Source organism: Filicampus tigris, chromosome 16, assembly GCF_054856515.1.
Source record: "Filicampus tigris isolate MCC_2025a chromosome 16, RoL_Ftig_1.0, whole genome shotgun sequence".
Classification (NCBI taxonomy): domain Eukaryota; kingdom Metazoa; phylum Chordata; class Actinopteri; order Syngnathiformes; family Syngnathidae; genus Filicampus; species Filicampus tigris.
In genome coordinates, this window is record NC_141232.1 from 7,395,284 (window position 1) to 7,423,168 (window position 27,885).

The 27,885-nt window shown below is 41.9% G+C and overlaps 1 protein-coding gene across 1 annotated transcript; it reads left to right on the forward strand.

Moving 5' to 3' along the window:
• Window positions 1-55: 55 nt before the first annotated feature.
• On the forward strand, window positions 56-27,752 carry LOC147134431 (rho-related GTP-binding protein RhoN-like). Its single transcript, XM_086056664.1, has 5 exons — window positions 56-971; window positions 2,199-2,286; window positions 21,358-21,467; window positions 23,762-23,896; window positions 27,381-27,752. Exons 1-5 carry the CDS (start codon window positions 870-872, stop codon window positions 27,648-27,650), a joined length of 705 nt encoding a protein of 234 aa, XP_085912790.1. The 5' UTR covers window positions 56-869; the 3' UTR covers window positions 27,651-27,752.
• Window positions 27,753-27,885: the final 133 nt, after the last annotated feature.

Sequence of the window (27,885 nt, forward strand, 5' to 3'; positions counted from 1 at the left end):
AATGATGCCAAACTGCACAGCACGTGGTAGTTCCAGTTTAATGAGCTCATTCATTCATTGCTCAAAACCAATCATTCAGATCCTAACTTAACTGACGGAAAGACGAGCTATAAACACAAAGCAGTCACCCTGAACCGCTCCATTTAACAGCCTACTACATAAACATAGCGTTTAATGTGTTTCCATTACTGGCGGGTATTCAACAGACATAATGTGAACACATTTCCATGAGGGCTGCAAGGCGGGTTAGTCTTATAGATTTGTTTTATTTTCTCAAAAGAGGGCAGTGAGTAAATGCTGGTCAGGTTGCTATTTATTCCATATGGCTGCCAGGGATGACGTCAATATTCTTGTTAGTAACAAAACTGGAACTAGTCGGGCGCTTTTGTCATTAGTTAGAATAATGGAATGACAATATTATGATGTGTAGACATATTGGCATTATAAAAAATACATCACTGAATGTTATATATTTGACATGATCGATACATACAAATTATTTATTTAGTTGTTTTAGTCTACACATATTTGACTGATGTTTCCCTCAATGGAAGGTAAAGAGGTCCAAATTAACCTTTGAACCCACGTCTTTCTCGTGCACACCCGGTGGGCGTGGCCTGACACCTCAAGGCTCAGCGTGCGCGCGCGCGCGTTTACCCTCCCCACTTGGCTGACTGGTGGCTCAGTCCGGTCACCGGGCACTATTTGCGACACACAACCAGTCTTCCAGCCGCACCGGGGGAGCTGCAAGCCGTTTAAGGCTGTGCTGGAGCTACGGGGAGCTCCGCGGAAGTAGTCTTCGCTGTTTGTTTGTTTGTTTGTGTAGTGTTCACGGATGTTGGCGAACACCGACTGTACCTCTGACCGGCATGGAGAGCCAGGGCAGCCGCTGTAAGATTGTGGTGGTGGGCGACGCGCAGTGTGGCAAGACGGCGCTGCTCCACGTTTTCGCCAAAGACTGCTACCCGGAGGTGAGGACCAAGTCAGCTATTTTTTTTTTTTTTTTTAAATAAATGAATGACATATGGACCTACCTGAACGCGGAATTTAATAGTTTAATAGTTAAGTAATGAAAGCTGTTTTTAAATCTGGGCTTCTTCAAACGTTTTGGGTCCAGGGACCCCTTTACTCTAGATATGTTTGTGAACTTCAAAGATGAATTGGTAGATTTATTTTATCCATTGATGAGACCGGCATTATCAGACAGATCAATAAAGACGATTCCAGTTATATAAGTATAATGTTTCTTGCAATAAATGCTAAGAAAGTTATGATTCATTATTTTTAAAACTTGTGAGAACGCATCCATTTCTGGACAGTAAATGTTTATGATTTTTGTGTGGTCCTTTCTGCTAAATCCAAGTTTCAAACTTTTATAATATCCTTAATCATTATGCTACTGTCAAAAGGTTGATATCATTACAACGCTAATTAAGCAGAAACCGACAACATATAATTATAATAATGGAACACTTGATGCATTTGTGTCATATTAAGCAATAGAAGAGCATGACAACAACTGCCAACATTCAAATATTCAGATCAGTAAAATGAATTGATTTTCCAAATGAAATTAAGTGGAGTATGTATTATTGATCATTTAAATGAACCATATAGTTCATATTGTTGGGATCAATTCGATCGGCATATTTAATGACTTTTCCGACCACTTGAATGAGCATTTTTCAATAAAAGTTCAGTGGTTTATCCACGTTGGAAACTTTTGACCCGAGGTATGTGTGTCCAAGCTGTAAATATTTTGCAGAGCTTTGCCTCACCTGCACAGCTCTACATCAGTATCGAGCATGAGAGATCTACAGATGCTGCAGGCATGCTGTGATGTCAGATTTTTGTGATGGCGCAACAATCACATCGGCGTACCAATCCCTATTCATAGGAATGCTTTTTTATTTCTTTTATTTTGTTTTTTAAGGGATACAACAAAATGATTGATTGCAGTATTGTGCGCACCCCCAAGTCCCAGCTCGCAGGCCCTCGAGGGACCCCAGACACTGTTTCATTGTTTTAAATCATTTCCTGTTCCAAATGTGGTGGTGTTATGGCCTTATTGATTTTCAATTTTTTATTTTCTAATGAAAATTGCTGTTATTCACTTGTATATGCATTAGAATGTGCTAGATATCCAATGAGCTATGTGGTCAAGTCTCATTTCTGATGCATCTTTTTGGGGTTTTCAGACTTATGTGCCCACCGTGTTCGAGAACTATACGGCCAGCTTTGAGATCGACAAGCACCGCATTGAGCTGAACATGTGGGACACATCAGGTGAGTCCCTTTGTTTGCGTCCGTCCCGCTTAGAAGCTGTCTCGTGTTTGACTCATAGTTTTGACCCAGACGAATGATTTGATGATTATGGTCTCTGCTGGAGTGCCAGCCCGCTTTCTCTCTGTTTGTTTTCCCCTCCTGTGACGACCGCTCTCACGTCTTCCCAGGCACTGGCTCCAAGGTCATGCGACCGTCTGGGGCTGGGATAGTTGGGGGTCGATGCAAGAGTGGCTAACTCTATGCTTATATCCACGCCAATATGTTTATTTTGTGTTTCTTGATCATCCATCCGCTGAAAATAGACTTTTGGGAATTTTTTGCCCACAACTCAAGACAAAATAACAATCAAGTGATGGCTTGTATCCTAAAAAACTTATAAAATTGGGTTACTCTGAAATCAACGTACCACTGTAAGTTGAGTGTGAAAATAAGAATTTATTTGTATCAATTAACAAGCTCTCGCTGCCCCTTTTCATGGCGAGTCTTTAAAATGATCAATGAAATGATCATGACAGCATGCTCCGCCTACATTAGGCAGCGTAGGCAAAAAGGCTTGGCAATCTAGCAGTGCTCATCTCGCTAGGATCCCCATCAGGGCCCATTTAGGTTAATCCCTAGTTGCAGTTTGCCAAAGTACGAGCCCTGGAATTGAGCCCAAAAATGGCTGATTCCAACCAAAATGGCTGACTTCCTATTCAATGACAAGTGGGCTTTACTGGATTTTGATGACTATAAGATGCACCTTTATATAAGCCGCACCCACTTTATTTTTTAACAAAGAATGAAAAAACAAAAAAAAAACAAAAAACACAACAACAACAACACATATATAAGCCGCATCTTTATACAAGCCGTATGGTTCAAAACCTAGGAAAAAAGCAGCGGCTTACAGTCCGGAAAATACAATAATTGCTATCTTGCCTTTTCCGGAAATAATTCGGGTCTTTGGTTAAAATGGCTTCAGGCAACTTTATGAGATGTTTTTTGACACCGGACTAGATGGACAAGACAGGACAAGTCAGCAACTGCCCCGAGTGTTTAATTTAGTGTTTTCCTGACCTTCCGATCGGAAGCTCTCCGCCACCTTATGACGGTTAAAAACATCAGAATCTGAGACCCCTGCGAGGGGGAAAGTCTACTCTAAACATTCCCAACCCCAAACTATCTTTAGATCTTTAGACGCTGCCTCATGGTCGGCCAGGGAAAGAATGTTGTTGTTTTTGCATTGGCCCCTGAGAGTAAGTCTCCTTGAGCCTGCCACTCAGCGGCACCCCTCCTGCGTTCCCCAGGGGCCGTAACTTAACTTAGGAGGGGCTCCTTATCGCCGCGGCTAATGACGCTGTGGGAATGTTGTGCTTCTGTGCGTCTTTCGAACCCCGAACCACCTTTGCCGCCAATGGTCTTTAATCTTCTTGGCCACCAACAAACACGTCGCCTGTCCACAGGGCACATATGAGCCCCCCTCAGACCCCCGCGTGTGTGTCTGTGTGAGTGTTCGTGCTTGTGCGTGTGTGCTTACCATTATTCGCGCAGATGTTAATGTGTTCTCTCAACAACAAAAAGAATTGGCTCCCAGATGGAAAACGGCTTTCACCAGAGAATCCTGGCAAGGTATCCTCACTTTTGGCTTCTGCCATTTTCATTTTTGGACATTTCTGTTTTTTGGCCTTTTGGTGTATTTTTCAAAATGAATAAGATTCTTTTCAGGAATGATTGAATACGGTTAGCTGAAAGGTGACCAGTGTTGCCACAGTTACCTTGAAAAAGTAATCGGACTGCTTCTTTAGAAAACACAAATAAACGAGTCTTTTGTCTACAATAAATGGCGGGAACCGTTATGTGTTGTTTGTGTTTTCCTGTATTATTAGATTGTGTGTAACCTTCCAGTCCTTTTGTGTTGTATTTGTGTTGCAGGTTTGTTTTATTTTCGTTTAACTCTGACTGCAAGCCAGGGTGTGTTTGGGGTCATGTCCTCCTGGTAATTTCCATTATGTTACTAAATGACCAACTGACTAAGTAAGCGAGTGTCCCTTTCTGCCGATTGCTCATTAAAGCATCTTGCTTTTTTAGCAAACCGAAGTGATGTGATATTTCTCGAGCGACTTATTCTTGCCACCATAGCAACTGACAGAAACTGTAGTTTGCTTATCAATCTAGAAATAATAACGCGTTAGATTACTTGTTGCTGGAAAAAGTGGAAATTGTAGATTAGTGCTGCAGTTAGAGTGGTTTCACTGAAGGTGACATTGGATATTCAGGGACCGTGATCTTGGGCTGTATTATGTATTAGATATTTTTTTTAGAATGAATAGTGTTCTTGCGCTGATCTTGAAGAATATTCCCCGCGACCAAGTTTTGTAGATTAAATTTTGCCAATAAAAAAGGTGATAAGGAGAGTGTTGCAAGTTCAACTGTAGTTTTTTTCTGTCTTAAAGTCGATACAGTTCTTGCTCTGAAGAGAACTATTCGTAGGGGGGTTACAAAACGACCCCTACCTCAAGTAACCTCCCAATTTTTTACAATGACCCCTATTAATAGTTTGAACTGTAAATATTGTAGACCACAAGCTATGATCCCAGATTTTTTTCATCTCATTTTATAATTTTATATAAATGGTTTACAGATGATTTGATTTGTAAAAAAAATGCACCCCCATCCTAATTTCCACTAACAACCCAGGCTAAACGTAGCTCTTCTCTGGCAAAGCTTACAAAGCTTGTCTCTCAATTGAGATGTATCACTCCAACATTGAACTATATAAGCTTTGCAAAGTTTTACAGTTCTATTTACAAACATCTCTTCATACGAAATGTTCAAGCTACGAAACACCTCAAAAGGAAAATATTGCCTCTTGTTACGAAAGAAATTTCAGGATACGAAAGGTAAAAATACAGTATGGGCTGCTATTCGCAGCTCCAGAGTTTCCTGAACGCAACATACACAGAGCTGCTCTGCCATTGTCTATTACCTAGCATCTTCCTGGCATCCCATTGGCTAAGACGAACCTCTACCGTATGTGTCTATTTGTGCAGATAGACAGGTAGATAGATAGATAGATAGATAGATAGATAGATAGATATGTGAAAGATATGTCTATGCAGCGTCCTCGTCATTCGCCTCTCGGGCCATGAGGTGTTCCGATAAAAAGGAGAAAATCAGATTTTTTTTGTCCATGCAAACAATTAAAGAGATAATAGAAAAGTATGAAAGAGGGATGCGTTTGGTTGATCGCGCCAAAGAATATGACCGTAATGTATCGACAGTCGCCACGTTATCAGTTGTTTACAAAACGCCGGGCAAAAAACACTTCTGAGAGAGAACATGAACCAAAGAGGGCAAAAAGCGATGAGGACAGCAATTAAAAGGTAAACGACTATCATTTTTATTCTTTACTGTATTCTTTGTTTTTTACATTATACACAACTCTCATTTATTGTGCAATAATCGAATTGTAACATGTATTTGTTACATGTTTTGATGCATTTTCATGCTTTATAAAACATTTATGTCTGAATATTGAGAGGCTTGGAACGGATTAGGGCATTTACATGGAAAACACGTCTCTACTTGCAAAATTTTCTACTTAAGAAATTTCTTCCAGAAGCAATTAATTTCGTAAGTAGAGGTACCACTGTACATTAGCTACCTTTAAAAAAAAAAAAAAAGTTCTTGCTGTAATGGAGCTCTATTACCGATATAAGCTTGATCAGGTGTCCAAAAGTGACTGGGAAGAAAAGTTAACAGGAGAATGTGTTTTTCTGGAACCGTTTTGATTTGCAACCACTTGTATTTACGCTCTTTAAAAATCAATGGGCTACTTGCTTTGATATAGATCCCAAAACGTTTGAAGAATATTGGATCCTAAATAACAGGTTCACTTCCCCCCTGCTGGGGCTCTGGTTGTGATCACAAAGCCTTGCCGGTCGTCTTGGCCTTCCTCCCTCTCGCGATCACATGTCATTAAAGTTCTTCTGTCATCGGCCATCGATTGGCTGGATCTCGTTAATTCCCCTTCTCGGATGAGAGCAAGGCATTCTGAGGTGTTTATGGAATTGATTTGTGAGCTTTATTGTGGCGCCTTGGCCCTTTTGTGTGGACTTTATGTCTACAGTTTGGGATTGATTAAATGCTTAGCTGCTTCTCATTCTGAGGATGTTACTGTGGAAATATTGGAGAAGTCTCCCCAAAAAAAGTGTACATAGATAGTATATACTGTATAATTTATATTATTTTAAAAATGCATCCAGATTTGCTTTTGCCACTCATTTAGATTTACATGAATCATTCAAATGATGTAGGTTTGGATTTGTGTTGTGATCGTTTTCCTACTGCACCCCCAAGTATACAAATAATTGTGTACATTTGTGCTCCTTTCCTTCAGGTTATTTTGAGATATATTGAACAGAAACAGAAGGCTATTGTCGCTTCCGGGAAAAAGCCAGACGGCAACTTTGTCTCTCTTGTGTGTGTTGAGACCATCTGGAGAATGAAGTCAATTAGAAAAGTGACTGGAGAGAATTCAAATGTTTGTCTGTGCGCCTCACGACTCCGCTGCCATTTACTCTGACAAGATCTTCCAGTGTGTATCCGCTTCCTAATTGATTTTTCAAGTAACCCTAGCGGTCAAGTGGTCCAAATGTCAATGTGTCTTGGTGAGAACTTCCCTGAGGGTTATTACGGCTTCTTACACTCAATGCTCGGGAGGAAGGAGGAGCGGGTCCGTTGCTCGTCAGTCAGTCTGGGAGGTTGTAACGCGCCCCAGGCATTACTGAACTCTGTCTCTCTTCTCAATATAGTTCCTCAACTGATTGTAATGTTTGTTTTTGTTGCAAGTTTCAAATTCCCCTTTCAAGGCAAGGCAAGGCTGCATGATTCTTGAACTATTTTGGACATTTTCCTTATTTTTTGGGGTACATTTTTTTCCCCCTCCATGTTTGTGTATATTTGAATACATAACATGGACAATGGATCACATTTTAATTTCAATGTATGTTTCAATATTTGTAATTTATTCCAGCATTTAAAAAATACATTTTTGATATGTTTTATTTTTGGAATCATTTCTTTTATTTTTATTTACATTTGATTTGATTTTACTTGATTTTTTTAAGTACCGTATATTTGATATCTTATTTGCCAAACAAATCATCAGCGAGCGTCTCTCTGTGGCAACCCCAGATGGATTAAGACGGATGTCACAAAAACATTTTAGCGTTTAAAAATATGATACATGATTAATTAGTTTCCTAGAAACTAAGAAAAAAAAAATGTAGGACTGATCTCCACATCAACTTTTGCCTGTTACAGTCTGCTTGCATCGGGGCCAAGCTGATTGTAGTATCAGCATCTATAAATGCGCTTGTTTTGACTGCAAGGGCCACCAGCCTGACACCAGCAGTGTGCAGCAGCAGCTGGCCGCATCCCTCTGACATTCCTGATGTCTTCATCCTCACATTCCCGACGCATTCGAGCATTTCAGTCATTCGGAAGCTTGTGCAAACAGCAAGCAGAGCAAAGCGGACGTTCAAACATGCTTCATCTCGGCGGAGCACCCCAGGGTGCTACCACGTGGCTTGACGCGATGTGAGCAGACACACGTAAGCTGTCACTGTGACCTCATCTTGTACTTTTTCTTTTTACTTTTTGGGAAAATGAGATTATGATGTTTGGGTTCAGGTGGAGGATAAAAATTGAAATGTTTCCAACGGGAGTTTCGGAGTGTCTGAGCCCGGAGGCCGCTCGAGGCAACAAACGCCTAATGACATGTGTTTTGACACAGCGTTCGCCAGTGAAAGGTGTGTCACGTTGTTTCAAGCTTGCTTTGCTTGTTAACAAAGTTCCAAAATAATCCCACACTCGGCACGCTTGGCTGTGATTTTTTTCCAACCTAAAGATTGAACAGAGATAATTGCTTGTTTTTTTGTTTTACTGCATTTTTAAAAACATGTTCACATTTCTATATATTTAGCTTTTAGAATAGCGAAAATCTGCTTATAAATGACGGCCATCATAAACGCACTGAGGATTTTTTTATGGGTGTTTTTTTTTTTAACACCATAAATTCATAAATTCTTGAGAAAAAGGTAGATAACCTTCAATAGACATTTTTCATGAAAAGTTTGGCTCCCCCAAAAAGAAAGGAAATTAAAAAAATTATCATTTTTTTTTAGAAATATTTGTTTTAAATATTGAAAAAAAAAATTGTGAAAAGGTGAATTGGCGTGTGCCGAACCACGAGTATGCCAGGGTTCACTGAAAACATAAAGCGAATTACACTTTGTGTATTTAAGACAACTACATAGCCTAGCCTTTCAGTCCACTAGCTTAATGCTAACACTGAGTAGCATCTATGTAATGCGGTGCTCGAAACATGACTTCCGAAATTAGTATATTGAGTTACGAGCATGGTCACGGAACAAATCCAGCTCATATCTTAAGGCACCACTGTATTTACATTTTGAATTGATTAATAATAAAAAAAACTATGACTGTTTCTGTCAGCGCAGGATGGTTGTTAGCGCAGCGCTGCTCAACGCTAGGTCAGCAACGTTATTTCAAGCTTTATTCGTTAACCAAGTTCTAAAATGAGTTAACATTTAATTCCCTAATCGACACACTTGGCTGGAGTTTAGGTTATTGAACTAAACAAAATAATTGAAGTTGTTGTACCATTCACCCCAAACAGAATTGAGAGAATAACACATTCGGTAAAGCTTCGAATTAAACCTCCACAGTGGCCCGTAATGTATTGTTCGCTTTGTTATTGTTATTTTATTGATCCATTAAACAAAACAAATAAAACTATGCAGGTGCATTTGCCGGTAATTAATTTTTAACTCAGTTGCTACGGCGGTTTGCTTGTGAGCGACTGTTTTTTGATGCAGCATGTTAACCTTAAAGGGGTTTACATACAGTATAGTGCACACAACAAGAAGTAACCTAAAAAATTTGGGGGCTGGTTTTATCGACAGTCAACACTGTAGAATCTTTAACATTTTAGACATATACCTTATTTTTGCATTGAATTTTTAAAACATTTTATTTTCATTTTATTCATCTCATCTGATTTGCAAAACTTATGGAGATTCAAAAACTGTCATCTCAATGCATGTTTAATCAGAAATGGAAAATTCATTTTACAAGTGCAGACTTTTTTTCGGATCAGGATCTTATTAAATTTTATTCGCTGAGTCTCTCTTTCTGCCATTCAAATTGTAGTTTTTTTTTTTTAATCATGAGCTTAAATAGCATTGTGAAGAAAAACGTAGAAGCATCTTCACAGTCATATCGGGGCCGAGGGTGAACGTAAAGCCCCCCCCCGACACCTGCTAAGCCGCGGCTTTACAGTGGAGCCGGTGTGAGCTCTCGGCAAAGTCCCAGACAAACAAAAGGGCGAGGTGGATGTGAAGGCTTTGTCGGCGTAATTAAACGCATCGTTGGACAGCAGCAGTAGCACAGCAGCAACAGTGCTAAAATGAGCCAAAATGTGAGTGTCTAACATCATTTCGTCGGAGAATGTGCTATTTGGATGTTTAACATCTCCAAAGCTCCTCAAATAAACTGTAATAGCGACAACTCATTTGAAAATCCGAGACCACTGGGCTATGGGACGCTACACTCCAAAAACAAAATGGCGTTTGTGTTCATTTGACTCTTCGGAAAAAAATCACAGTAGGGCTATGGGGAAAGAAAAAAGAAATGGATAACTTGGCTAAGTTGACCACAAAAGTAGTCAGACAGCCGTGATTTTAGGATTGTTAGTCCTTAGCGGAAGTCTGCTGCTCGAGTTCCATTTGTAAAGGCAGATTTTTTGTTTTCCTTCTGTGTTGGATCCCATTCGACTGGACAGGTGTACTTAACTATAGGTCTAGTGTCGAAAGACAAGCTGTAATTAGCGCGCACATAACATTGTGTATACTATAAATATAACATCTGATTAGGCAGACCAGCCGTCGCCATGGATACGCCGACATCCATCGATTCCGTGATCTCAGCGCGAATGCATTTGCAGCTTAATAATAATGTGTTTGAGTAGCGAGCGCCACAGCCGGTCATCATGGGACTAATCATATGATGGCTTTATTGCGTTTGGGTACATCGCGCTAATTAAGCGCAGTGGTCGGCCGCGCGCCGAAGACATGAAATTCCACTTGACTCCCATCATGTCTGAGTGCGCTGACAGGAGATGCTCTGGTCGCTGTAGTAACCACACGCACACGTGCGGGCATTTGTTGCCAACGTGCTTTTCTGACTGAGAGTTCAAATGACAAACGTGTACGGCGATCATGATATTTTCTTTCACTTTTAGCCAGTTACGTTTGGAATGAAAGGATACACAGGTTTATTTTTATACGTACTAGTATCTGTAATGGCGTTAATTCTTCGTCTCTGTGCATTGTCTTGACTTTGGTCTCGATTGGAAAAAGTCCTTTTGGTACCCCCTGTTAGTACCTCATTTACTATTTAGCTAAGGTTTTGCAACAACACCCATATTATATATAAATGACATTCTTGCTTATTTTGCTAACTTTGCAACAAATTAAGGAAGGAAATCACTTTATTTGTAGACTTTAAATTGTAAATAATGTTGAGATTTGTATTTATATTTAATTTATTTTACATGCAATTACATAATGCAATTCATTCCTTCACTCTAAAAAGAGTTGGGTCAAAAATAACACAATTTTGCGTCAAAAATGGACCGATCCACTATTTGGGTCAATTTGACCCACCTTCTTGTGTTGTTTTGTACAAAACAGCCCAATTTTTGGGGGTTGTTTTGGATAAAACCTTTTTTTTGTGGTTGTTGTTTTTTGCAGAAAACAACCCAGAAAGTTGGGTCAAATTGACCCAAGTAGTGGATCGGTCCATTTTTGATCCAAAATTGTGTTATTTTTAACCCAAATGTTTTTAGAGTGCATTTACTTTTGAATTGATGAAATCCATCCTTATTTTTTTTGTTATAAAAAAAAAAAAATCTTATTTATGGCTACTTTCAAACTTTGTTGGAACAGAAAGGAGATTATGCTTTCGAGGCATTCTCTTGTGGTCACCCTTGGGCCCTGACCCTCTCTTGTCCCGTACGAAATAAAAGACGCATTTTACAACACACAGCGGTGCTCTCTTAACGCACACATACCTACTGTTGCCTCCTCGGGGACGGCCAACGCTCTCGCTCTAGTGCCGTCTTCAATGACCTGAAATAACGCGACCCGATGGCGCCGTGCGAAGGAATCCATCAGTGATCCTAAACGGAGTTGCCTCCTGGCTGCGCTAGAGGAGAGTAATGATCGTACGCATGCACAGCATCCATTTTCAAACTTCCCCTCGCCTCCGGCCTTTTTTTTTTTTCTTTTTTATCAGCCTCCTCTCGCTGCTGTAACGAGAATTCCCAGTTATCTGCTACCCGCCGTCACTCAGGTTTACTGCCCACTCGCTCCTGTATCCGCCTGTTCAAGTGCTTTTCAAGCGGCTAATTTAAGGTAAAACTTTCACTGCGAATCCGTTGGAACGCATCAAAGCGTCTGTCAGTCAGTGCAGGGGTCCTGACTGCGTCATTTCACTTGAAGATGTTCAAATGGAAGCCCAATTTGTCTGGCAACCTTTTAGCTCCTGTGGATACGTGCCATGCTTGTGAGTGTTTTAGATGCATCCAATAACGCAACTTACAGGAACGTCGAGAGGCTTTTAAAAGCATTCTGATTACCGAAACACTCGGCGTTAACGGAAAATGAAATTATTGGGTTGGTAAGGCAGAAAACTGACTATGCAATGTCTTTCTATTCTTGTCAACATGAAGCCTTTAATGTATTACGATAAACAATACTGTATCTTGTTAACCTAGCAGTAGTAAACGTTTAATCCCCGCAGACAGGAAGAAAACCCCACCCGTGGTTTTAGTGTCGGCATCGCGCCATCCGAGACCACCCTTCACCTTCATCCTCCACCTTTCATCCTTCAGGCTCACCTCGCTCACACGCGCCACAGCTCCCATCATTTATGGATGACGTTATTTATAAACACGCTCCCTTCCCCTGCTCACCCGCCGCTTGCTGCTTTTGTGGAAGTGAAATTGCACTGGGAAAGTAGCTTCGCATCCCCCTGGGGGAGGTTCACAGTGCACGAGGGTACGGACAGATTGATAGCGCTGTGATGGGAATGCGTTTGGACAAGCCTTTCCCGGACGTTCTAAGCGTTGAGGCGCCCCCCTCTTTGCCGTACACGCCGATTATAGTCATTTTAATGGCAATATGTTTATCATGCCAACGTCAGCAAAATGTCGCAAAAATTTAAAAACAGTCAAAAGAAGGATTAGGTTATAGCCAATAAAGGCATGGTGTGTAGAGACGGAAAATGTGAGCAACCGTCAAGAATGCGCGCTTGGATGAGTACGGTGTGGAAGAACAGAACAGAAAATAGAACTTGAATGGCGAAAATTCTCACCTGTGGACACACCGCAAAATCAATATTCTCTTCCTGCATGTGAAGTCATATATCAGGTCGTTGGTACCTACTTAGCCTTTTAATTGGAATACACAGTGGTGCTAGTGTCTTCAAGTTGGGGCTTTATCACACCGGGTCATGACTTCAGCACAAGAACGGATCTGAATCGAAAAGAGATACCAACAACTTTCTAGTCAGCAAAAAAAAAAAAAAACTCACTCACTCTATGTAAGTGTTTTTTTTTTTTTGCTGTCTGCTGTCTCCGAGCTTTGATTTGATGAGAGTCGTCTGTTTCTCTGAGCCCAAAGAAACGCACAATTGGATGAAAACACGCTCCCTGCACGCCTCAATAAGCGCAAATAAGTGCAGTGGTCGTGTTTTTTTCCCCCCCAATGTCCCGCAGTGTCTCCAAGGGGTACAGATGTGTGGCAGCATGCTGAATAGAAAACATAGGAAGGAAGAACGCCTCTGCCCCTACGATCCATGCTGCAGTTGTTTTGGAAGGAAAGCTTTTGTGATTAATCCGTTCCAGAAAGTCAGACTAAAACTGAACTGTACGAAATCCAAACAATATTTCCCATAGGAAATTATGTAAATCCAAGTAATCCATTCTAGACAACCAAATATATTGACAAAAAAAAAAATGAGTAGAATTCCACAAGATTTCACAAGTGGCCAAGTCTCGGTTAAACATTTTGTGAGGAGGCGCAGAACGTGATACAGGCTTGCACAGTCCACATCGCAAGGAGTCCTTATGCTGAATCGCCCAATGTGCAGGGATGAGTGGCCAACTGTCATTTTTTTTTTTGCGATGATCCGGTCCTAGTCGGATTCAGAAGCATGCCGCAGTATGTGGCGGCCTTATTATAAACCTTGCTGAAATCAGCCCGTTTGGAATAGATGGTCCTGTCAACGCTGTTCCCACTCTTTCCAATCGTTCTGCAACCTTTGATCTGTATCGGCACGCTTCCAGGAGAGAGGATGAGATGCTAAGCTTGAGTACGATCAGAAGCAGGGCTCAGTAGGCTTGGGAGGATGCAGGCGGACGGACAAACCTCCATCCCCATCTCGCCGCGTGCCGGCGGGAGGTTGACAGTCATTCTTTGTGTGATGTCCCCCCCCACCCCACCTCCCTCCCACTTTTACCTCCATTATCACCCGGCCCCGAGTGGCTAATGTCACCGACTGGATGACAAGCCACAGCTGCCGCGAATGCAGACCTCGGCCGCTCTTCTTGTTCAAAGGCAGGGTTTATCCCAAGGTGCGCCGTCAGTGGCGACTTTGATGAGTGGCTTGTAGACGCGGCAGGTTAATGGAAACTTAACCCAACGTCGAGAAGAGTGTGCGAACACATGGAAAACATGACAGTCGCCTCAGCCAATTTTGGTGGACTTTTGAAACACTGTCTGTTTCAAGCTTAAATTTGTACTTTTGGTTTCTACCACAGCCCGTTTAGGCAGCGAAATAGTCTAGCCAAAATTAGTGAGGAGGAACCTCACTCCATACGTTTTCGAGATTGTTCTCTGACAAAATCAAACAAAGCAACATGCTAGGTCCAATAAAAATTCTGTCAGGTGTTGGTGGCAGTGTTTTCTGGAATAGGCGCTTCCTCCATGCCTGCATTTGCACTGAACATGATGAAGACAAAAAAAGAAAAACAACAACAAGCTTTTACAAGTCCCCTGAGGGCAAATTACATATTTATATACTCGGAAATTAAATGGTTCGGTGGTCAAACCACACTTAATTTCTGCAAAAAAAATTCACGCCTTGAGCTATAGCAACACGCTGAGATTAAATTGTCCACCGTTTTAGTCCATAGCGGGACTTGTACCGTCCACTTGTGGGGCTTTCTAATGCTACAACAACAAACGCAAATCTGCTGTGTATGTTTTTTTTTTTATGTACTTTTACGAGCATTACCAACACCATAACAAGGATAACAACAACGCTTTAATGTGGTCACTATGGTAACGGTAATGGACATATGAAGTGCATGAATGATATGGGCAACACTGAGGTATTTTGTAGACATAAACGTGGAGGCATATATTTATGTAACTGTATTAGTAGCATCCTCCTGAAATGCGGCAATGTAAGGCACCACAGAACAAATACAAAGTGCAGGAAAATATATAACTCACCATAACGCTAAATCAAGAGCCGCTCGGCGCATCTTGTGCAGTGTAGACTTCATTCGCGCATGGAAATCACCTGTCGCGGTAATCCGTATTTCAGGTAAGTCTCCTGCTATTTTCTGTCATAGGTTCAAAGAAGTTTTTTTTTTTTTGTGGTCATTTTACTAGCTCTGTGGGTTTAATGTTAGCGTAACGCGGCAGAGACAATTAGCATCTTGGCATCCGTCTAGAGTCCATCATTGACGGATGTAACGAATCTGGTCACTTTTCAAAATAAAATATTTTTCAGCCCTTTTTTTTTTTTTTAAATAAATGAACCGGAAAGTTTTTATTCTCTCATCTGTGTAACCCGCCGGCCTGTTGGTTGGGGACCACTGGAATATGCGATTCTAAATACTTTCAATATCTACAGTCCCACTAGAGTCATCTTAGGCTTCATATTGTTTATTTCTATTTTTTAACTCCAGCAATAAAGTCTCCTTGCCAATCCCCCCTTTCTTCTTCTTCTTGTTCTTCTTTTCTTGTTCTTCTTGTTCTTTTTCTTGTTCTTTTTCTTGCTGTTGTTCTTGCTCTTGCTCTTGCTCTTGCTCTTGCTCTTGCTCTTGCTCTTGCTCTTGGTCTTGGTCTTGGTCTTGTTCTCGTTCTCGTTCTCGTTCTCGTTCTTGTTCTTGTTCTTTTTCTTGCTCTTCTTCTTCTTCTCTTTTATTCATTGGCCACTAATCATTCATGCACCAGAGTTATTGGCCTCTAACAGTCTTCGCTCCCCCCTCAAAGAAGACGCCCTCCCCCAGCATCCGTCCAGGTTGCTACGATACTCGGCCGCCCAGGCACCAAAGGTGGAAACCTCAGGGAGGAGAAACAGCTGCGGGAGAAGAGCGGCTGCATTTTCTCGGGTTACGCTTTAACTGGCTCACGCTGGCTGTTTTGCATGTATTTGCCGAAATTTGAGAGCGTATTAAAACGGCTTTTGTTTGTGTGCGCGCCCGGCGTCTCGGCAGCCTAATGAGGCTGTTTGCTTGCCGTTGATTCTCTGCCGTATGCGCGCCGACACATCAGAAAGCCTTCAAGCGCAAGGCTTCTTTTTTTTTTTTTTCCCCTTTGGCTTTTTAGCAAACAGCGAGGTGAATATTCCATTGGTGACGAACACGCTTAAAAGCTTCTAAGGGTTGCCCACCCTCGCCAAAGAGGCTTTAATGTTTTGGAATTGAGATGCTTTCAACACAGGTCAGAGTTTTATTTGGATCGCTGTAAAATCGAGTTTAACAGTTTGTTTCAGTTCAACAGTTTAATTGGAGCTTTTATTAGAACCGGATTGTTTTTTTTTTTTGAGATACTTAACATAGTATAAACAATTGAAGGATGCCCAGTAGGGTGCCTTGTGGTTACCTCATTATATAGGGTTTACTTGTACTACGCTTTTTCTACAGTAATTGAGTCTGGATTAATTCTCTTCACATTTCCCTTCAAACTTTATAATGGCAAACCATCTTTCCACCGTGCCGTTGAACTTTTATTCATAAATTAATTTTACTTCACCAGAAACATGCAGCAGTCCTCTGTCCCTTGCACACTAGGTAACTGGGCCCTCGACAACTCCTGGAAAATTGCGACTCTTGGTGTTCTTTTCCGGAGACACCGTATTGCGATGCCACAAATATTGTCAAATTTTTTTTTTTATTATTGATTGTGATTAATTTGTTGCGATTGTCAATTTTAATGATCTAAAGACAACAAAAGGCAGAGAAATAGGAGAACATGTCGATATATGACCATTTCATTGCTTTTCATGTTTTGATTTAATTTTATATGAAATTATAAAATTATAATTAAAATTATAAATTATTGTTAATTGGCCTTTTTTGGGGGGGGGGGGGATTTGTTGCCTTGACTTGCAAGCACAAACTTGTGATATGAGCACTGTACTGTGGCAGTGAACTCAGTTCACCTCACTTCACAATAAGCAGCAGTTTTGCCACTGCTGAACAATTCATCAAAAAGAGGCTTCAAGCTGTTTAACACCGCTCCCACATGAAATTAACTGTTAAACTAAACATCAAACCAAGAGAATTACATGCATATTTAAAGGGGAAGTCAAGTAAAAAAAATCGTATCGGATTCGTCAGTGGGGCCGCATAGCACATATAATTGTAAAGCTGATTTTTTTTTTTTTTTACTTGGCTTCCCGGAGCTTTCCTTTATGAAAAAATCCTCTTATCTTAATGCAAAATGACAATGACATGCTAATGGTTAGCATCGATAGCTGAGCATAAACAGCGTAGCAACGCATTTAGTGTACAGCTGCATATTCAAATTTAGAAGATTTTCGTCTGCATTGCGGTAGGGGCTGACGACGTGGTCTGTTCTGAAAAAATAAAAGTTGTCTCTATGTGTGGTCCGGTATCAAATGGGGCAGCAGACCGGTGGTTGGAGACCACAGCTAAAGAGTGACAAACGTGGGTGGCAAGGGAAAATGTTTGTCCCAATGTAAAACCCAACACCCACTCAGTGCTGTACGTCTGTCCTTGTCTTGTTCCCATTTAACCTGATGTGTTTTTTTTTTTTTTTTTTTACCTGGTTCCTCCAGATTCACTTAACCTTTAGTCTGTCAACAAGGGCAGAGCTCTGGTGGTTCTTTATTTGATCTGCCCAGTCGAAACCGGCGGTCTCAGCTCGACCCCAACAACCGTTTTTTTTTTTTCTTTTATCTTCTGTCAACGGGCTGCTGTGAGGTGATAAGCTGTTGAACTCTTGAACATGCTTGCCTTGCTGTCTCGATGCTTCTCCTCCCTTTCAAAACCACTTTATTGATGTATTGAAGACACACTCGCACACTTTGTAGAAAATGCCAACAGCGTTGGTGAATACGAGATTACGCTTCAGTTTGTACTGATTGACTGATCGGGCACTTTTTTCTTCTTCTTGAAGGAAACGTCAACAAAAACACAGCTCTTCCATAGTCAATTTCTTGTAGAGTTTCAAATCGAGTTTTTTAAACGCACTATCGTGTAAGAAGGATCGTTAGGAAAAGTTACGTCTCTTTAAATGAAAAGTTGTTTGTTTTTTTTTTCAAGAAAATAGGTTGTTCTTTGGGAGTAAAAAAGAATAATTTAATATTTTAAAAAATGGATGATCACATTTCATCTGGATTTTTTTTTCTGGTGTTTGGCTTTTATTTGGTTGAGCCCGCCATGCACTTTCCCCCCCCCCCTCTCTGAGGACTTTCTGTCTGACTTTGCCAGAAGTGCTGAGGCGGCTCCCTGGTCACCCGTAGGGGAAATAGCCTGCGTGGTTTTCTCGCCGAGACGAAGGCCCGTCGTGACCGTGACCTGCCAATCATTTTGATGTCCGGGGCTGATGCATCCGTCCCGACGGCCTCGTTATCAGCCTCTAAATTGAAACATTCAAACAGCTTTCTAAAATGCCGGCCGCTTCATTTGCATGATTTTGCCTAATTCCCTGCTTGCTTCTGTCATCACTTAATGCCTCGCCTTCTTCACATGCAGACCGATGTTCACCACGTCCTTGACTGGTCCGACTGAAAGGCGGCAAACACTGAAAACAAGCTGTGTTAAACACAATCAATTCATTCAAAGCGATTTTATGCCGTGCCTTTGGGGTCCGACCAATAATATTGCATCGTATTGTACTGTTATCGTTTCCAGTACAGTATCGACATCCAAACGTCTAATATCGATATCGTCTCATACAAATTCAGCTTTCAAAATGTAAGTGAAATTGTGTGGCTTTGGTTTGTGCAATTTTGATATTTCTCATTGTACATTCAGTGATGTTCATTCTCTGTTTCTTAATAAGAAAGGCACGTAGAAAATGTTTTCACTCTATGTATGTTCTCAAGGGCTCGATATTACCAGGCCATTTTTTCTCTATTGTTCTGAACTTTTATAAAATTGTCACGACTTTACGACAAATGAAAAATGTGCGTCCCGGGGTGACAACACTTTAACAACAGTCTAAAATAAATCCCCTTCCCTTCCTAACATGCAGTCTCACTGCACACTCTAAAAACAGTTGGGTTAAAAATAACGCAATTTTGGTTCAAAAATCGTACCGATCCACAACTCGGGTCAATTTGACCCAACTTTCTTGGTTGTTTTTGCAGAAAAAAACAAAAACAAAAAATGGGCAGTTTTATACAAAACAACCCCCCAAAATGGTCTGTTTTGTACAAAACAATGCAAGAAAGTGGGTCAAATTGACCCAATTTGTGTATCAGTCCATTTTTGACCCAAAATGTTATTTTTAACCCAACTGTTTTTAGAGTGCATGACTACACAATGTTGACATTCTCCATGATTACTACTAGTGGGATAATAGCGCCTCCAACAAGGCGACAAAGCGTTCACGGTGCATTGTAGGATGTGTACTCATGTCAAATATAAACAATGCGGGGTGCAGGGATGATGTTGTTGAAAGGCGACTGCGGCCCCAGCTCACCCCTGACTCGAGCGACGATATGCGCCATAGAAGGTGGAAAGATGGATGTTGTATTGTTGTCGCTTATGGCACTGTATTGATACGGCGTCAAATATCAATATTGTAGCGTTCTCGTGCAAAAGATAGATTGAAACTTCTGATGCAGAAGCTCTCATTCGTGTGTTTTTTTTTTTTTTTTATCTAAATATTTAGTTCCATTTTTAATTGCTGCCAAAATGCAACATTTTCAGATGTTACTTTGCTCCCCAAACTCAACATCTCCACTCGCCTGAGGCTGAAAGGCATCCATGTTTTAACGCGCAGCCTGCGAGCGCGTTCCGGGCTGTTTACTGCATTGTTCTCAGCGGGGAGCGATAGCAGGTCACCCTTGGGGGGGGGGGGGGGGGGGAATTCGACGCTCTGAATGACGTCGCCGCATGCTCGCCATTGTTGTCGTCTTATTCTGCCGCTAACAAAAGAGAACACGGGGATGCTAAAAACCAGGCTGCGCTCGCCTTTGTGCACCTCCGACTGAAGTCTGCTTTAACGAGTTGAATAGTGAGCAGCGGGCGTGAGGCATGCGGCGTACTCTCACAATATTGATGCTGTTGCCGTCCAAAAAGCATGAGGCCGCATGGCCACCGGCTTCTCAGAAGGGAGGTAGTGGGCGGGTCCCGACAGCCAACAGTGAAGAGGAAGCAAAACTTCTCACATTATGCACATAAGTAGAGGTAGTAGAAGTACTCAGATACTTGGGTAAAAGTAGACGTATTGATTCAACTCTTGTACAGACTTTGGTTATGGACTTCATTCATTCATTGCCGTGAACATGTTTCACGTCCAAATGTTTAATGCCATCAACAAATATTTATTTATTTATACATATATTTATCGCTTTTTTTTTTTCAAACCGAGAACTAGCTTGCCATAGCTTGGCGAATGTTGCGAAACCATTAGCTAATGATATCGACCGAAAAAAAAATGCACTTTACTTGGATGTGTTTTTCAGATTAGACCGAGAATTTTTGAATGCCAGACTGACACACGACACAACGCGTTCATCACAAATCATTCTTGTAGCTGTCAAAATCAAGTCATTTTCTAAAATAAAGCCATAAATGCGGACTCTCTTGCTTTTTTTAAAATCGGTTGCGTCTAATTCAAGAAACGCCGGCGCTTCAGACTTGATCAAGGTGTGAAAATGAATGTGAGTGGGAGGCGAGTGTCAGTATTTTCGAGAAGCAAGCAAGAATCCGAGACAGTTTGAGCAATGCCTCTAAAGGCTTCAACCTTTCAGTTTGGCCTTTGTGCTGCCGCTCTCGAAATGATGAGGAACAAAAGCTGGGCGGCCCTTGCGCCGCTACGGCCTCATTTTGAGAAACCACTCCACATTCTTACTTTGATAAAAGAAAATCACCCTTGAGCCTGACCAAACCCTAATAAAGAGATGCAGTGGTACAATCAGGACTTTAGGCGAAATGCTCTAAAAAAAAAATCAAATTTCATCACCTGTTGCGCCGTTGGTAACTCTAACGAGACATATGCAGAAGATGGGAAAATGCTGATGTCATCGGGGACGAGTTTGACATCTGATTGGTTCAAGAAACCATCCCATTGCTATTATTGTTCTGTTGACCAGCACGACTGATTCTGAAGGCCCTGGGCAGATTAGATTGACATGGCAACACATGGAGGCTGAAACCTGATTGGACCAATCGGGATCTTAGCCCTTGTTCCCTTTGTTCCCCTCACTTTATTATTTCAGGGTTCGCCTTTCCTGTATGACGGTTAGAAAAATCTGCCATAAAACATGTCCCTGAAATAAATGTTTTTTATCACAAGCTTGGTATGGATTAATTCCGTTTTAGTTTGGCAAACAACTTGGAAAGGATTGTGTTGACTTTCACATATCCTCCTAATGGATATTATCCTCCATATGGTCAAGGGGATGAAAACACTGCCGGGGCTCCCGAAACAAGCTCGCATGTTTATTTCTCGCTGCCAGTCCTGACCTTTTTCTAACCATATGTGACATTTTTTGTGTGTGCATCCGCAGGCTCCTCCTATTACGACAACGTGAGGCCACTGGCGTACCCCGACTCCGACGCCGTCCTCATCTGCTTTGACATCAGCCGCCCCGAGACTCTGGACAGCGTCATTAAAAAGGTCAGTGGCTTGTTTTTGTCAAATCACCCGCACATGTGGCTTGGTAGCGTAGTAACGAATGGCAACCTCGCTGCTCCTTTTTATCTCATCCAAATATCCACTTGACCTTCAATCCTCTGCAGAATGGAAGGTCGGAAGGGGAGTCTGAGGGGGCGGGGGGGGTATATGATACGCAAATGAGCCTTGAGAATGCGTCTCAAAGTGGAGAGGCGTCACGCATAATGAGTCGGAAAAATACGACAAAATTCTGCCTATAAAGTGGAGATGGTGGAACCGAGCCGGAAGGTGGGATTGGTCGTGGTCACACACACGGTAAATCGTCTCGCTTTTGGACACCCGGTCTAAGGTTGTGCTATACATTAAAAACAGAACAACAGTTTGAATGCCACAGATTTGTTTGCATTGTGGTTGTAGTCCGATTTAGGACTTACTGACGGTTTACGTCACACTAAGCCTAACCAATAAGTACTGAAACGTTTAGAGATAATAAATCGTAGATTGTTTATTGTAACGCAGATTAATTTGTGGCCTGTGTTTGACACATGGAGGAACTTAAAACTTAAAAATAATCTTACATTAAATCGTAATCTGACGGGCGAAAAAAATGGCAATTAATTTTAAAAAATCGTTAAACCCTGCTTTTAATATACAAATAATATTTAGTTATCTGTAGTAATTTGCATATTTACTGTTCTCAAATTCAACTATTCTCGTTTTGTCCTCCATTTTGGGGAATTTTCGTGCTCCTTTTGAAAGGCCATAAAATGGCAACGGTCTAAATAAGAAAGTAGTATAGTAGTAATGTTGTGGCAGTTTGTTGAAGTCATCTTGACTGAGGGACAAACTTTGTATGTCAGGGAGGAGCTAAGTTTAGCCTGGGCTGTTACAGAGAGTCTTTGCCGCATGTACACCTGCATTCCTGGCGCTTTATTTCCTCTTTTTTTTTTTTTAAATCAAATGATCTGTTAGCCATCAATTTGTTATGTTCTAAGTAAGATGATATTGAAGCGAAAGTATTTTAGGATCATAGTTTGTGGCATATTTATGGTGGAAACTATTAATGTCGAAAATGGTCATTCCCGTTTTTAGGCGGAGCATCGGTTGCGACAACTCGTTGTATACATGTGCATCAATTTGAGTCCATGGTGGTTACTGGGCTAGTGGTGGGCTCAGATTGTCCACCCCCTGCAGACTTTGACGATCTAACACAGGACACCCTCAAATATGTGGACAAGCCTCAGTGGAGCTTGTCAACAAGGGCAAACAGATCCACGGTCAAGCTTTTGCTTTTCCCATGAATCCCCTCGAACACAGGGGAAGGGGAGGAGTTTTACCGTGACCCCCTAACCCCTAGCCGTCGCCCTGTTAATCTCATCTCAGGGCCGCGTTCAAAACCTGTTGCGACAACGGCCCTCCCGAATTAGACTTTTGCCTCGCGTTGACAAGCAAGGCCGCCGCGGAGGAGCTAGGGTTAAACAATCAAAGCCTTTGATTGGTGCTTGTTTTCGGGGCAGGGGCGGGGCACGAGAGGTCAGAGGTGTTTTTTTGGATCACAAAGGCCGAGCGGCGGGTCTGACGATGGTCACATGGCATGCAAAATATTCCAGGCTGTGCTGTGTTCTTGTGCATTTGCGTGACACACATTGAGCAAACTGTTGTTTGAGCTGAGCTTCACTCGCCACATTTGGCGCACACACACACACACACACAAGTTGGAATAAACTGGTTTGTTCATCCTTTTACACACCTTGTGTATTTAAAAGAACCGCATACCAAAGCCTTTCAGTCCGCTAGTTTGCTACACTAAATAGCATTTATGCTAAGCTGCTATATAAGACCCAAACGTATTTTGGGGGGAATCTGGGAGGAAACCGAAATTCACAGAGAAAAGCCACGCAAGCACAGAATGACCATGCAAACTCTACACAGGAAGGCCAGACCTTGCATTTGAATTCCCGACGGCAGAACTGCGCGGTGGACAGGCTAACCACTCGCCTCAATGTATTTGTTTATGAGGAAAATATTGATCGATTACTGCAGTTGTGATAGAACTGGCAATTAATGATCCGACATATGGCATTTCCGTTCAAGGTAATTTGATTTTCCTGTGCACTTGGATGACGTACAGACCTCTGCCAAGGACGGATGTGCTACCAAATGGAACGGGCTACTCTTTTTGGCCCTCTTTCATGCACAGTACCTACTCCTCCCTTTGGCCAAAACCAAATAGTATGAGATACAGTAACAACCCGGCATATTTGTGGTTCAATAGCAATATTATATTTTGTCCACAGTGGCAGGGGGAAACGCAGGAATTTTGTCCCAATGCCAAAGTGGTGCTGGTGGGCTGCAAGCTGGACATGAGGACGGACGTCAACACGCTGAGGGAACTTTCCAAGCAGCGCCTCATCCCCGTCACCCATGAGCAGGTAACAAGGACGCATGACCTACCAGTTGGTCCTCTTTTCGAGGGCCCCCAAAACTCACTGATATTTGCAAGTAGCCACTTGTTGGTACCCCATCTGTTAATGAAAAAAAAACAAAAAAAAACACAGTGGTCACTGAAATAACTTGAATCCGACAAAAGTAATAATAAACATTTTATGAACATTAACCAATGAAAATCAGACATTAGTTTTGAATCATGGTTCAACAAAATCATTACCAAAAAAATACATGAAACAAACCTGGACAAAAATGAGGGTACCCCTAGAAAAGATTGAAAATAATTTGACAGTAGAAACAATGTTCAACAAATGTGTGTCGTATAATTGGAATCATACATGTCTTCAAACTTGTAAGGAGTTAGTCGGCCTATTTAAAGGGTGACACGTAGTCACTGTGCTGTTTGGTGACATGGTATGTACCACACTAACCATGGAACCAGAGGAAGCCAAGAAGAGAGTTGTAGACAACCTACAGTTGACTACAGTTGCACATATTATGCAGAAATGTCAAATCCACGGGACAACAGCCAACCTCCCTGTCAGATCGCACCGTCCGTCGTCGTTCGAGCCAAAGTGGACTTCACAGGAGATGACCAAGGAGGACCCCCATTGCCGAATAGAAATCAGCAAAAAGTGAGACTGCAATTTGCCCAATTGCATGTTGACAAGCCACAAAGCTTCTGGGAGAATGTCCCACGGACGGACGAGACAAAACCGGAACTTGCTGGTTCCTGCGTGACAGACGCCAAAAAACGAAGCTCACCAAGATAGAACACGCCGTCAAAATAAAATCAGCTTCCCGCGATTTGTTTACAGCGGAACGTGAGAATGCCGACATATCGCTGGGCTCTGCACTTTCGTCGGAGTTTTCACTGACCTTGCGACTGTGGCTACGCGCATATTTGCATGTTCCAACACTGGAAAACAGACGTTGACAAACGAGCGGGCCCGACCTCTACGACCTCCTCGCCGGGGCCGAGGCAGGTCTTGTACGAACCTCTCGGCCAATCCGCGAATCACAATCAGCTCGTTCCGTTGGTTGGGCGCCGCACAAAAGCTGTCACACCAACAAAAAAGCTGTCTGCCGTGCTGTCTACGTTGACGGCGGCGGCCATGTACAATACGCGTCAGCAGCTGGGAAACAGAGCGCCGGTGTAAATAAGAAGCGTAAACAAAAGATGGTGTGACACGCTCCATTGTGTCTCACAGGAAGGAGGGGAAGCACAATCAACGCTCGTTTGAGTCCTCTGCTGCACCTTGCGTAAAACTTTCCGCATTCTCACCGGACACAACATTAGGTACACCTGCATGAGCTATTTTCAAAATACACGGGAAGACGGAACAAATTACGGCTTTGTTCTTGGAAAAACTAAGCATGAGTTTTTCGCGCAAAATTACCAGCGAGTTCTCAAACTAAAATGTTCTCCTAATATTTTCACTATTTCTCACAAATCTACGACTTGCAAATCCTCGAAATATTCCGACTTTCATCGTAAATTATTACTAATAACTTTGACTTTCCTGAATGGGTTCCCATATTTGAATTGGAATATTCAAACTTTTTCTTACTATATTCCAACTTTGTTCTCAAAAATAAAACTTTTGATATTTTATCACCGTTATTTCATTTTCACTGTGTTCTCTGAAAAAATATGGAACAAATATTTTTATCTCCAGTAATATTACCGGGCCAGATATTTTCGATTGTAATTTTGAATTTCTTTCCTAGAATTGCTGGTTTTGTCAAAAACAAAGAAAACCCTTCTCTTAAAATTCCAGGAGTATAACATTCACCCAAAAATTTCATACGACCTTTTGTCACAGTGCTTGTCACATACAGTGCTCGTATCTTGAATTTTTGCTCTCAAGTGAAAGCAACAAATCGTCTGCTCAATGGCTCGCGTCAACTTACTCGTGTCTCAAGGCACAGATAAAATGAAAATGGCCACTATTGTGCAGGTGTACCCACTAAAGTGTCCCGTGGGTGTCACACCGCAGAAGCCACCAGCGTAATCCGATCGTCCTCGCCCTTTGTTGATCTCAAATCGAGTTCTAAGCACAACGGAGGAGTCGCCAGTTCGACTGACCGCTGCTTGAACCCGACACGTTTCTTCTGGAATCTGTCTCTGATCACATCATTTTCACACCACCTTTTTTTTCGGCCGCACGGATGCGTCTCATGTGCGGATCGTTGCACACCGCCGTGATGGAAAAAATCAAAGCGTGCGGATGAAAAGCTGGAGCATGTGATAGGTGGAATCATGGGAAATGCTGTTGATGGTCACAGAAAGCGGAGCAAAGGAAGAAGAGGAGGAGGAGGAGGAGGAGGAGGGCACTATGTACAGCAGTTTTCTTGAATTCCAAGAAATGATTGAGGTTAACTTCGTTGGCTCTATAAATTGCTTGACGTGTTTGCACTTTGCTGTCAACATGTCGTCGTCTTTGGGAACATTGCGTCCTCTGCTTTTGATGCGGCGACCATTAATGACGACCGCTAAAAGCTTGTTTCAGGGTTACTCTCTCTCATAACATTCTGCCCGGGAACAAAAAACAGATTCGGAAATCAAAAACTCCAGCGTAAATTGTCACTGGGGTCTGAGGATGAATTGTGTGAGGATTTGCAATTAGGGCCGCTTACTTGGACTTTTGACTACAAAAGTATGACTTTTTCTTGAAAAATAAAGTTTTTCTTAAAATATTATGACACTTCTCCAAACATTGACCTCTTATAAAAATCTTCATAACATTACATCTTTTCTGTAAAGTCCGACTTTGTTCTAATTAAAATACCATACTAAAAACTTTTTTCTCAAAATATTGCGACATTTCTCATATTGTGAATTTTATTGAATTGTATTTTCTCAAAAAAAGTACATGCTTTTTAAACTATTATGACTTTTGCCTTGAAGAAATACGATTTTCTCACCAATTTCGAATTTGTTCTTAAAAAAAAAAAAAGTTTTTCCTAAAAAATAAACTTTTCTTGATAACGTTGTGACTTTTCTTGGGAAAAATATAACTTCTTTCCCCATAACATTGCAACTATGTCCTCACAAAGACTTTGGCCTTGAAAAAATAAAACTGAACTTTTTTTTATCATTCTATTTAGACTTTGCAAAAAAAAAAATAGGCAAGTTCTCTTGAGAAATAAATCCATTCTCTCGTAATACTACTACATTGTTGTACAAAAATGTAATTTCACTATTGAATTATGTACTTTTTGGTAAGATTTTTGTGTCTGTGTAGCCCTTATACTCCTTTGTAATGTCGCCCCCTTGTGGTTTGGAGGCCACGCGTGCGCAATATCTGACAAAAAACAAAAAGACGACTTTCACGCCCACATTGCGTTCATTTTGCTCCTTTGTAATGTCGCTCCCTCGTGGTTTAGAGGTCATGCGTGGAATTTCTGACATAAAAAACAAACCTACGTCTTTCCCATCCACATTGCGTTAATTTTTTTTTGCAGGGCAGCACCATCGCCCGGCAGATGGGTGCCGTGGCCTACGCCGAGTGTACGTCCAAAGTGTCAGAGAACAGCGTGCGGGACGTATTCCACGTCACCACGCTGGCCTCGGTGCGCCGGCCGCACAAGCCGCCGCTCAAGCGCGCCGCCTCCCGCCGGGGGCTCAAGCGCGCGTCGCAGCTGCCCCTCCCGACGCTGCCGGGCCGGACTGAGCCCGCGGACCAAGCGCCCGTCCTGAGAAAGGACCGGGCCAAGAGCTGCGTGCTCATGTAGAAACGATACATGTACAGAAATATATACCAGAGGACGCCTATTTATTGTTTTTGTTGCACTGCAGGAGTTGAAAAATGAAGTTGCACTGTGGGAATTTGCTTATTTTCGGTGTCATTTCGTGTTGAGAATCAGGCCTTAAAAGGAACACACTACACACAAGGACGCTGCTGTAGTGGAAGTGTGGCGAGTCAAGAGGACGAGAATGTTCAGGATGATGATGATGATGATGATGATG